Genomic DNA, 13,111 nt, shown 5'->3' on the forward strand with positions numbered 1-13,111 from the left:
AATAAAAGAAAGAAACAGAGCTGAGGGAAATTATGAAGACCAGCAGAAGAGGTGTCAAAGATATGGCAGTACTGCAATGTGGAAGAGAAAGATTATACTTGTTTGGACAAGGTGACAGAAAAGGCGCTAATATGTGAGTGGTAAGTGACAGATTTTGAGGTTTACCTACGTGCAACAAGGAAGGTATTGACAAGAAACGTGAGTACTTAGTTCAGTCCATTTTATTGCCGTTAAGAGAGACTACAGTGGGTGAGGTTAGGCGCTGGTCCCCTGGCCGCCGCCTTCGGCTCCCCGCTGCCTCGCGCGCTGGATGGCGCCCACCGCTGCCTCCCGCAGACCGCTCAGCGGCGAGTGGTGCGGCTGCGGCTGCTGCGAGTCGTGCGTGGCGTTACCCGAGCGGAGACCTGCGGGCAGGAAGCGGGCGCTCTGAGCCTCTTGCCGAGGGATGCGCTGGCCGCGCAGCTACGCCTCACGTCACGTGACACCCATCACTCGCCATCCAGCCATTCCGCTGTCCCGCAATGTTTGAGAAACGGAACGTTATATTAATTATCACTGTATGTCCACCTTTTCAGAGATGTTTACGGGACTTGGCTATTCAGCACAGAATATCAAAGCAAATACCTTTCAGCCGTCTATTTTCAAACTTATTGGGCTACCAGTTTCGGCGATATATTACGCCATCTTCAGGCCCCCTGACCCATGTTTAGGATGGCGGCCTGAAGATGGTGTAATGTATCACCGTAACTGGCAGCCCCATAAAATAACTATTGCGGCCACATGTAGTAAGCATTACTTCACACAGTGGAGAATGGCAAAACAGAGGCACTCCGGCGACCGAGGCGTTGCGAAGTAGGCAGGCACAGATAACCTTGCTGACAGCAGCGGTCTACCAACAAGCTGACGCAAGGACGCACTCAGACCGAGTGCCGAGCGAAGCCTGCAGAGTGCTGAGTAAGAGGAAGTGAGGCCACCACGCTAAGATATGCTGCAATATACTGCGAGCGAAATAACAAAAAGCTACCACTGAGGGTAGAAAACGTCCTCCTGCCGGGTATAAATAGTGGAGCTCAGCAGCAACAGACAGAAGCCATTAGGAAGAAGTTCGGATCTGAGAACATACGTGGTCGATGTCTGAATGTTCAATCTTCCCAGTGACGATTTCAGAAGTCTGTTCCAGCTCACAGGAGTCACCCATTCGCCGCCAGATGTCAACTTCAGCTCTGGAGGTCGACCCGAGTTCGGTTAGCACCATGGCTGACTAACTACAGCGAGAACTTCCAGCAGGACCGACCGCAGCGCGGTCTTGGTCACAGGCGCCGCCGGGGACCGACGCCAGGACTCCACGGCAACCCGGCCCCACGGCGCGTGGTCTGTCCAGTTTCCCAGCTGCCGGTGTAGCAGCCTGTCCTCACGGCGACGACTTCATCTCAACCACAGGGCACCCTGGCTTCAGCGGAGCACTGGTGGCCTCAGGCTCCTGAGTGCGATCAGCGTATTGTCGGAGAATCCACACAGCAGCAGCCAGATGGAGGGATCCACCGGGCTGGGCAGTGACGACGAGGGAGAAATTGTAAAGAAAGTTCAATAAATAATTGTAAAACTCCATGCCGTCTCAGTGTTTGGAGCAGCCACTGTGTCTGCTATTAACAAGTGGTGTAGAAGGCGTAATGTAACATTGGAAACTAGACGGCTGAAGGGTGCTAGCTTTGACATTTTCATATTAAGTGCACTCGGGGTGGGGGTAGGAGGAGTCCGACAAAATGTCACCACATGTCATTAAGGAGAGAGGGCGGAGGGCAATGAAAATGTTACTTCAGCTTTTTAATCTAGAGAATATGTATTACTATAACGGTCAATATTAAAAGTGTCCACCAATTTTTATGGCCTTTCTGAACTGGATTCTGTATACGTGTGCATTCCCGGGATTTACCGATTTTAAGCAAGTGTCGCACAAGTGTCAGAGTCCATTCGGATAATTCTCTGCCACGCTGGTCGAAATCACTGTGTGTCCGTCAGTGATATGCGCAGGTTAAGCGGCATACCAGCAAGTGGAAACGCACTTGCGAGCAAGAAGGTAATGGTTTGCGGAAGAAAGCTAAGCTGAAGTTCATCGACAAGTATCATCTTTTTGATCATATAAATTAAGAAACTGAAAAGGTACGTAATCATATGGTTCAAAAGAAGGCACAAACAACGTTGTCTTTCATCTGCAAAGTAAGTAAAGGTTCAACGACATTTAATTTCTGTAATATATCAATAAACAGGTAATTCTTTAAGGATTTGTCAAAACACTTAATACTATTTATGTGGAGACTATTTATACTTACTTCTCTGTATGCCCATCTGAACAATACTGAAGGTTGGTATGTTTAAACTAACGTTATTAATTACTGTTATAAAAACTGTCTAGTCCTCATTCTAAACAAAACCTCTTCATTAAAGTGTTTTAACAAAAGTAAACGACAAAAAATCCATTTTTACGCATATTTACCTGGCTCACGTGAAGGAGAGGATCGGGAAAGGCCCAATCACATCTCGCCATCCGCCACTTGCAGGGGAGGAGGACATTAAAGAAAATTCCTCGTGTAATTAATGGACGATCCCAAACGTCTAGATCGCAGCTATTGAGGTTTGAATTGATTTGTCTAATAATAACCAATGATAACCAATAATGTCCATGAAACATAGAATAATCACAGTGAAAGCCACAGCGATACGATATATTTCACTTGTAGAGTGTAAAAGATTCTTTGATTGCAAAAATGTTTCTTTCACTTTATGGCCATTTTCGATGTATACGACCATCATCAGATTTGTTATGCTGAAATAAATAATAATAAAAATACTTCCAGCTGAGCTGGGCACCTACAAAAGAAAATTAAAAAAAAAACATTAAACGTCTCTTTCATATTCTACAAGTTTCAATATGTGACCAATCACTGTGTGATTAATCCATCATTGATTTAACATTTATGTTAAATAGAAAATTGGGTTTTGCTTCATCGTACATAGAGACCGTCAGTTGTCTTTGCCATACCCGACAGCGTGGGTAATTTGTTGCTCAAGCGTTAGTAACAAATAGCACCAATTACCTTTTCCCTGTGAAGTGTAGGGCCCTAACAGTCGGTCACCCACAATTGTGTCGATATATAATATAGAATATTCAGAGAACCTAATGCCTTGCTTCCAGGATCGCATGAGAATTTACATCTACCCACACAAGCAGAAATAAAGGAGAACCAACTACAAGACACCATGCACTGTTGAGTCCAGTGCATTGTGGACACACATAAAACGACCCATCTCTCAACAAATATTTGTGTCCGGACCAAGACCGGCTGGTGGCGTTCCAGGCACCAGAAACGTTATGTGGAGAAAATCGGAAAAAAAATTGAGTAATTTATTGACGAGAAAGAGCTTCACAAAATGAGTACGCCAACAATGCGTGCCTGTGGCCCTTATGCAACCAGTTGTTGGGATTCACATTCATTGAAAGAGTTGTTCAAAGCCAAATTCTGTTCTCCTGGAGCGTTTTCCCTAGATAGTTGGAGTGTTAATCCATAATGCTGTAAACGTTCTCAGTTGACGAAGAGATACGGCGACCTTGTTAGCCAAGACAGAGTAAGACAAGTACAAAAAGAAGCAACAGAAACTCTCTCTGTGTACGGTTGGGCGTTATCTTGCTGGAATGTAAGCCAGGATGGTGTGTTGGTGTGCTGAATGTCATAAAAGTACCGCTGTGGTTAATGAGTACCACAGATGACAACCAGAGGGGTCCTGCTATAAAAAGAAATGGCACGCCAGATCATCAGTCCCGGCTGTCGGGCCATATAGCGGGCGACAGTTAGATTGGTATTCCACCGCCCTGCGGTACGTCTACCGGCACATCTTCGGTGATCATCGGGGCTACTACGCCAGAGTGGTGCTATAACGATTTGAGCAGCATGGAAAGCGGTCGGTTAGCCGCTGACGCTAAGTTGGAACGCAACGTAACGTCCGCGGCTAACCGACCGCTTTCCATGAATTGGGGCAGGGCTGATCGTCAGCTAATAAACGTAGCTTGACATGATACCACGGTACTTTAGCTTTTTATGTTTGACTGTGCACTATTCTGGCAGGTTTTATTTTATTTTATGCTTCGGAAGAAGGCTAGATTACTCTAGCTGAAACCTGGGTAAATGCCAGTGACACTTCGCAACTGAGGCGAATTTTTGACATATTACATTCCAACGTGCCTGTATTTCGAAAACATACGGGGCTTGGAACTTAAATAGTGGCAACTATTTATTCACAACCGATACAAAAGAGTTACATCTTTTCACCTGCTACTGTCCTTCAAAGTAGTCACCAGCGTTGTGCAGAACCCGTTGCCAGCGATCTGGAAGGCGTAGTATACCGTTAGCAGAGCCGTTTGATGGTGCGAATGGAGCGGTCTATAAGTTATGGTGATTCTCCTGTACGACTGTGATGGTGTCATCCTAATGCATTACGTTCCTCCACGGCAGACCGTCAATGTGCAGTATTACTGTTCGTTTTTGGAGCATCACCTGCAACCAGCTTTGCGAAAGAAGCGGTGACACTTTCTGCGCAACCCACCCATCACTTTGCACGACAATGCGCGGGCGCATACAGCGCAAGCTGTGGCTGCTCTGTTCGGTCGGTGGGGCTGGGAAGTACTTGTGGCTTTGATTTGACTGCGAAGATGAAGGAACCACTTCGTAGCATTCGCTTCAGAACTGTTCCAGAGATTCGACAGGCAGTAGACCGCTCCATTCGAACCATCAACAGAACAGACTCTGCTAACGGTATACTACGACTTTCACATCGCTGGCAACGGGTTCTGCAGAACGCTGGTGACCACTTAGAAGGACAGTAACAGGTGCAAACATGTAAGTCTTTTGTATCGGCTTTGAATAAAAAATTTCCACGATTTATGTTCCAACCCTCGTATATTACATATATATGTTAACTTAAGGTTTCTTTACCCTCAGTTCCACAGCATCTGCTATTTTAAACATGTTTAGTCCTGGAATACAACATTTTAACAAAAGATAAGATTTATGTATGCATCACAACTGGCAGGATTCACGACTGACTTCAGTTACTTTCTGATGTCTTTAAGATTACGGAACTACCACAATGAGTTACACCGCCTCTGGTAGAAAAAGTTTCTTTCGTCTTTTTTGTTAGACCAAGTTTTTAAAGCTCTAGAGACCAACATCATCTACAGTCTTAAAAATATGGGTCAACTTGTTGTCTAGTCACACTTCGTAAAGAACCGTGACACTTTGTGGTTTAATCCGAGACTTTTTGTCTGATACTGGAAAGACTAAGTACCTGAGATATGAAAATATCAACATAAAATGTAATTATATACGGAAATGGAACGATGATCCCAACAACTGAGCTCAAATCTCTCACAAACAAAATATTTCTGTGGCTTTACGAAGAATTTGCGACTGATTCGCTTACAGCTTTGGCAGTATCACAGTGAAAGGCAGTTGTTTCGAAGATTCTGTCATAACACCGTTGCGTTATGCAACACGTTAAAATAATCAACTTATGGTGCAAATAATAAAGCTGGCCATCGAAATAAGCAAACGTAATGTAACACACCTAAACAGAAGATAATAACACACTCACATCCACCGAGTGGAGCATGAACTACCCATTCTACCGCTTATTGAGGCATCTTGTCATTCCTTACACGTAGGGAGTGCAGGAAGAATGAGTGCTTACACGTATCTATGAACGCAGTAGCTAGTCTAACCTTGTCTTTAAGATGGTTCAAATGGCTCTGAGTACTATGGGACTTAACTGCTGAGGTCATCAGTCCCCTACTTAAACCCTAACTAACCTAAGGACATCACACACATCCATGCCCGAGGCAGGATTCGAACCTGCGACCGTAGCGCTCGCGCGGTTGCAGACTGTAGCGCTTAGAACCGCTTGGCCACTCCGGCCGATCTGTCTTTAAGATCCCTACAGGAATAGTAAATACGGGATATAACAAATCCCTCGATTCATCGCTCTAAACTGGTTCTTGAAACTTAGGAAGTACACTTTCTCGTGACGGTTTGCATCTGTTTTCTAGGTGTACCTGATCAGGTTTTTTAGCATCTCCGTGACGCTCTCCCATGAGTCAAACAAACCAGTGACCATTAGTGCAGCCTGTTTTTGTATCCGTACTATATTCTCTGTTACTCCTGTTCGGTAATGTCTTAAATACCTGAGCAACATTGTAGGATGAAATGGCTACAGACCTAATATAACCACACATTTACCAGAACCAGACTAAATAGGCTACCCATTATAAAAGATTTGAGGTGAGACGATCATATACAATTAGTAGTTACAGAAAAGATACCAAACTAGAATTCATTTTGGAAACTCAAAGAAACCGAAGTTACACTGCGGTGCTCCTCATAAAACTTCCATCCAAGCAATTTTTGTCTGTGTGTTGTGGCTCTTCAGTGTTCAGATAATGGGCGGTGATATCGAAAAATTACTGTGTAACTTTTTACTAATTCGTCTAGGTAGTTCGAGGGAGGAAAGTGTCTGCGATGGTAAACTTTACAGTAAAGGCAATTTACGTCACAAAAAAAAATGCTTCTATAATTACAAGAAAGGACATCCGAGACATCGCAAAGGCATAGTGTTTCATCTCATTTCGACCGTTCAATTAATATGATGATAAAATTGGAAAAATGCAGACACACATGGAGGATTACCGGCAGTCGTTCGTCATATATTGTTATGCCACCCCCGAGAAAATGTTGGAAGTATGTTAAGTGATACCGCTGTGTAGTTTCCTTTAGCCACCGCACCAGTGGATTGCAGAATAATGACGAGGGCCACATTTTAGCCCCTTCACTGTCCAATTAGAGAATAGTCAGACGTTTCAGGGTATCCCAGAATGACATGAACGATAATTCTAAGCAAAAAGGTGGAATAAACACGACCTCTAAACTGCATACCTTAAGATTTACGAGCACTTGTTCGGGAGATGAGATGTGTTTCACAGTGGCAAAGATGAACAAGTGCTCGTGGCTCTTATGGTATGCATTTTAGAGGCCACGTTTACTAGACTTTTCTTCTTGTTTTCTTCATACACACCTCCTCGCAAAAGATGGGAAGCAAAGAGTTGGAAATAGAAGATATTTGCTCCACGGTAACGGAGATGAAGAAGTGCTCATACCTCTTAAGCTTTGCAATTTAGAAGCCGTTGTTACAAGACTTTAACCTCAGAATGACCGTTTCTGTCATATCTCTGAATACTGATCATTCCTCCCGACGCACGATGTGTAAACACCAAATTCAGTCTAAAGGAGACTGCCAATTATTTCCCTTTAGCAGGAACTTAATGGGCTCATGAATCACAAATGGACTGGACTGTCTAAGATAATGGTTGTAAGTAGGCTGTTTAGGTTTTTATGTTGGTAACGCCATGTAGCGCTCTATAAAAAAATCACTGACTGTGCTGTGTGCAGTCTGTGGCTGGTTTGCATTGTTGGAATTTGCTACTGTAGTGTTGGTGAGTTGGCAGTTAACAGCGCGTAGCGTTGCGCCGTTGGAGGTGAGCTGCCAGCAGTGGTGGATGTGGGGAGAGAGATGGCGGAGTTTTGAGAGCGGATGATCTGGACTTGTGTCCATCAGAGACAGTAAATTTGTAAGACTGGATGTCATGAACTGATATATATCTTATGACTTTTGAACACTATTAAGGTAAATACATTGTTTGTTCTCTATCAAAATCTTTCATTTGCTAACCAAGCCTATCAGTAGTTAGTGCCTTCAGTAGTTAGAATCTTTTATTTAGCTGGCAGCAGTGGCGCTCGCTGTATTGCGGTAGTTCGAGTAACGAAGATTTTTGTGAGGTAAGTGATTCGTGAAAGGTATAGGTTATGTTAGTCAGGGCCATTCTTTTGTAGGGATTATTGAACGTCAGATTGCGTTGCGCTAAAAATATTGTGTGTCAGTTTAGTGTTGATCAGAATAAGTAAAGAGAGTAATGTCTGAGTACGTTCAGTTTTCCTCAGCTGTTTGAAAAGCAAGTAACGTAAGAGGTTTTCCAGCACAGTAATTCATAAAATTTTCTATGGGGATGTTTCAAGGTAAACATGCGTTTCTGTTATTACATGAATTTCCGAGAGCAAATACCCACCTCAAAGCATGAAAACGGTCTGCTGAAGATACTTGGGTCTGCAGATTGGTTTTGTTTAGCACTACAAAAGAAATTTTAAAAAAGTTTCAGCCCGTAAGCAAATTCAACAAAACAAGACGAGCTATCGGCGAATGCCAGTGCGTTAGTCACCTGTGAAGAACTCACGGACCGCACCCCCGAAGTGGAAGCCGTTGTTTCCAGTGTCGCCTCCCGCTTCCGACGGGCTGCTGGATCCAGTGTCGGCAGCGTCAGTGTCAGCCGGGCGGCTCTCCACCAGGATGGCGAAGGCAGCCACGGCGAACAGGAGCAGGCAGCAGCGGGACATGTCACAGCTGCAGAGGCGGAAGCGCGGAAGATGCCACCGCAGGCCGGCTCGTCGTCTTTATAGCCAGGCAGAGGCCTTCAGGCAAGACGCAACACTTTTTTTACGGCACTTTATGGAAACGAAATTGAAGTACAATTTCCCTCTATAATCTTCTCATACAGCTGGCAAAAAGTTCTTCAGAGTTCTTACAGACTTAGAAATTAACACAATATACTTTGTCCTTCATGGTTTTAACCGCAGTTGTGCTGAAAAGAGCTGCGGATGTAGATATGTCTCTTTCTCTGAAATAAGCGATAGTACTGATACATCAGATTCATTTATTTAACGGTCACAAAAAATATATCGATTTTACCACGATTCGTTAATGAATCTCGTAACGTGTTTATTTAGGTACTGAAGACATACTTTTGTTGTTCTGTCTGTCAACTACTTCATTTGAACTAGAAATAACAATTTCAGGTCTTGATAACAGAGTAAAATAAAGAGAAAATGAACACGCAATACCCAACACAAGGGACCATCGAATGATTCCATTCAAAAGTAATCATCGTACGTGGTAAGACATTTATCCCACTTGGAGACGAGACGATTTCCCGTTCCGCAGAACGCGGTCGGGTGTCGCAGTGTTTCCCCATCAAATCGCGCAACAGGACGGTTCCCTCCGACTGCATTCCTGGGTGTTCTGGCTTTGTAGTGTGTCGCAGTCTCTGCAAAATATCTTCACAGCTCTCAGCAAGGTTCCACGCTCGAGGAACTCGACGAGCATAACGCCCCTGCGTCATCATAAATATCTTACGGAAACTTGAGAAAACGACTTTGGATTTCTTTGGAACGCTATCGGGCGTAATCACCCTGTTGCACGATAATGCCCACCCCACACTGCCAATCTGACGAAGGCCTTACTTCAGCGATTTGGTTGGGTACCATTGCAACATTGTAAGTACAGGCCGAATGTTTCACCGTATGATTTTCACATCTATGGCGACATGAAGAAGACCTGCTTGGTTGCTGGTTTCAGTCGGACGAGGAATTGCAAGAGTGGGTGCGGTCGTGGATCCGTCAGCGACCGACCGCGTTCTACGAGGCAGGAATTCATCGTCTCGTCCTCTAGTAGGACAAATGCTTCAACGAGTGCGGTGATTACGTTTGAATGAAACCATTGTTTGTCCCCTTTATGACGGGTCTTCGGTTTTCATTTGACTGCCCTTCATGTGTATACCTTGTTTAGCTTCATACAGTGACTCAATTTCCCCACCCACTCCGAGTATCGATATGGAGGAAAGGTCAGAGATACATAGCACAGCCGCAGCTTGTTCCCGCCCAGGTCACCGCATCAGTCGCGTGTGCCCGTGCCTCCAAACACCGCAGAGCCGTACTTGTCCAGCAATAATAAGTGCTATCTGAAGTCTGTGATGCACGTCATTGATATTAAAGTGATGGACCTTGCTTGTGTTTGCATGTTCCGGTTCGGGTCACTCCCGAGACTGGTTGCACAAGCTACTGACAAACTTCATAAGTGTACTTCCAGGACTTTGCTTCTGGCTAGTCATTCACTTTGTGAACTCTGCCGTCATCAATCACAAGGAACCACCTGTTTGCTCCAGCGGGGTCTGTGTCACCACCGACATGAATGATCATAAACTGCATTCTACCGACGCAGAGCAGTATAGAAAAATGGCGATGAGTAGCTTCTCACTGTGCAGCTATTCAGTGCCTTCACAGTATCAGTTTTAGCAGCAATAATAGTGGCAGGAACAGCAGTTGGAATTTTAACGATTACAGCAGGAACTGCAGCTGCAACAACAGCCAGTCTGCAGCTCCAGTATAGTCACTACCACCGCAAATCCTTGCTTAATTCGCACAAGCAAGAGCTGTTGGGAGGTCTGTTAACGTCATTTTGTTCTTCACTACAAGACAATACAGACAACTGACTCTGAATAGCAGAGTACGCTTTTCCTGCCTTATAGTAATAAACTGCACAAAGACGTGCAAAAATTTTTTCTTCACTACAAGGCAAGACAAACAACTGACTCTGAATAACGGAGTACGCTTTTCCTGCCTGGTAGTAATAAGCTACACAAAGAGGTGGAGAAACTATACACACTCTCAGACGCCAGCAGCTTGAGCTTTTCTGATATTTGTGGTCTCAGACGCCAGCAGCTTGAGCTTTTCTGATATTTGTGGTCTACTGATGGACCATTCCGCTCAGAAAACCCACATAGGGGCAACTAGGTTTCAGTTTAATCGAATTGTTAAGCAAGGTAAGCTAATATACTCACCAAGGGAGACTGACTTATAACTGAGTTATTCCTGGGAACACTGTGGCACATTGCACACAGAATCAATCTGGGATGTTGTTAAAGATCTAGCTCCTGATAGAAACATTGTGTGAATGTTTTTGAGTCGATGTGCTAATAATTGTCAATGCACACAAAATAACATCAGTGCAAGCTGTGTTTCACAATACCTCTGTTATCGACATTTTCAGTAGCAGTCGGCACAGTGTTGAGTGGTGAACTAATTATAACCTACCAACGCCATCATCCACTTTACGGAGCACCACATCGTCTATTGGTGAGATGAAGCGGTATTCAGTAGTGAGAGCAGTAGTTAGTGATGCATAACCCTCACGGTTGACAGACGAGCAGAAAACGCAAGCGATTTGTTCGTCGTCAGTGTATCCCAAAGTGAGCAGAAGTTCATATGAAAATTTATTCTCCATCGTTGTCAAAGAGCCCCATAGAAGTGCAATCAGTTTGTGTCTCGGCTATGACCGAAGGTATCAAAGACGTTACCGCCTGTTCCCGTACGTCACCTGCTTCGCATGCAACAAATTCGATCATCTACGAACAACAGTCAGCAGCACGTTGTACACTACCATGCCGGTCACAAGAACAGCAGCAGCAGACAGTATGCAGATGCTCGTGCCGCAGGTGGAAATTAAATTCCAGCCGACAGATACAACTGTGTCTCTCATTAACATGGACACACACTAGTGCATCAGTTCCTCACTGCTGCGGTATCCTATATGCACAGTGGTGACTTACAATGGACAGTTGATCACGAATGTAGGGTCAGATTGCAGTCCAAGATAAATATGTAGCTAAGCAACTAATCCTGATATTAATAAACCCTTGGACAACTACTAATATTTTTGCTTGGACGCCATTGTGCTTGTTTTCAAAATTAACACCATCTTCTTGCTTCAACAGCAATTCCTTTAAAGGAACGTAATGAGTTACGTGCACAATACACATTATTTGAAACTATTGAGAAGATCGCATAGCCAGTGTAGGGGGTATTTTTATCTCTAATACTCACTTAAACTTTCGTCTGCAATGTTCAAGTACAGTCCATACGTGCTGGATAGGCCCGCCACTTCAGAAAAGGTAATTTGTTTCTCTGGAAGGTGCTGACAAGCAATTCATTTTGCATCGCTGTGAGTATCCAATAGGGAGTATGGGAGAAAAATCATGTGTTGGATGCTGGCCGATGTGAGGGCATTGGATCAGAATTTGACGTGCTCTTTGACAGTGGCTTTCAACTAACATAAAAATCTGTTTTATTCCCCTTGCATGTCTATCTTTTTCTGATACTAAGGCTAACGTCTTTTCGTGATTGCTTTTAATGACCGATGGCTCTGCAGGTGGACCTGAGCACATTCCTACATACACTGTAAGTAGGCTGCTTAGGTTTTTATGTAGGTAACGGCACGTAGCGCTCTGTATGAACATCACTGGCTGTGCTGTGTGCAGTCTGTGGCTGGTTGGCATTGTTGGAATATTCACTACTGTAGTGTTGGGTAGCTGAATGTGAACAGCGCATAGCGTTGCGCAGTTGGAGGTGAGCCGCCAGCAGTGGTGGATGTGGGGAGAGAGATGGCAGAATTTAGAGAGCGTGCGATCTGGAAATAGCGAAATGTCTCAGTACGTTAAGTTTTGCTCAGCTGTTTGAAAATCAAATAACGTAGAGGTTTTCCAGCACAGTGAAATATAAATATTGCTAAGGGGATGTTTCAACACTGTTGGAGAGAAACACCCCCTTAGAGGTTTCCACTTCACTCAAGATTTATTGTTGCAACAGTGCTTTCGGAGTGCATGAAATTATTACATTTGCAGATTAGTAGCACGAGCACTTGTGAAGGAACAGGTCGACCCATGCTGAAACACGCATAATAGTACGTGGTGTGGACCCCACGGGCGGCAATGCAGACAGACTCTCGCATCCAGTCAATCGTACAGATGGCGAATATTGTCTGGGATACGTTATGCCACGCCTTCTCGACTTTTTCGCGTTGTTCTGTAAGCGTCGTAGGTTGACGAGTGGCACGAATCACTTCTTATCCTACCATATCCTGCACGTGTTCTATTGGAGACACGCTCGTAGATAGTGCTGACCAGGGAAGTTGCTGCACGTCTTCTGCAGCACGTTGAGATTCTCAGGCAGTGTATGTGGGCGAGCATTGCCCTGTTGGAACAAAACATCACCTTCCGGTTGCAATAAAGGCACAAGAACGCGTCTAACAACAGCGTGCACGTACAAAGCGCTGGGTAGCCTCCCCTCCAGAAGCAGCAAAGGTGAAAGAGAACTGTAGCTTACCGCACCCCAGACCACAAAGC

General features: G+C 44.6%; 1 protein-coding gene across 1 annotated transcript; it reads right to left on the bottom strand.

Annotated features, from left to right (window-relative positions):
• Positions 1 to 203: 203 nt before the first annotated feature.
• Positions 204 to 8,509, bottom strand: LOC126272839 (uncharacterized). The gene is made up of 2 exons (XM_049976042.1): positions 8,318 to 8,509; positions 204 to 404 (listed from the first exon to the last, which is right to left on the bottom strand). Exons 1-2 carry the CDS (start codon positions 8,490 to 8,492, stop codon positions 256 to 258), a joined length of 324 nt encoding a protein of 107 aa, XP_049831999.1. The 5' UTR covers positions 8,493 to 8,509; the 3' UTR covers positions 204 to 255.
• Positions 8,510 to 13,111: the final 4,602 nt, after the last annotated feature.

The sequence above is a fragment of the Schistocerca gregaria genome, chromosome 5, assembly GCF_023897955.1.
Source record: "Schistocerca gregaria isolate iqSchGreg1 chromosome 5, iqSchGreg1.2, whole genome shotgun sequence".
NCBI lineage: Eukaryota > Metazoa > Arthropoda > Insecta > Orthoptera > Acrididae > Schistocerca > Schistocerca gregaria.

Bases quoted from the DNA above. Each gene is read 5' to 3' on its own strand.
- LOC126272839 (XM_049976042.1), bottom strand. From the start codon at position 8,492: ATGTCCCGCTGCTGCCTGCTCCTGTTCGCCGTGGCTGCCTTCGCCATC. The intron at 405-8,317 runs GTGACTAACGCA...TCCTGCCCGCAG, and splicing joins GGTCCGTGAGTTCTTCACAG to GTCTCCGCTCGGGTAACGCC.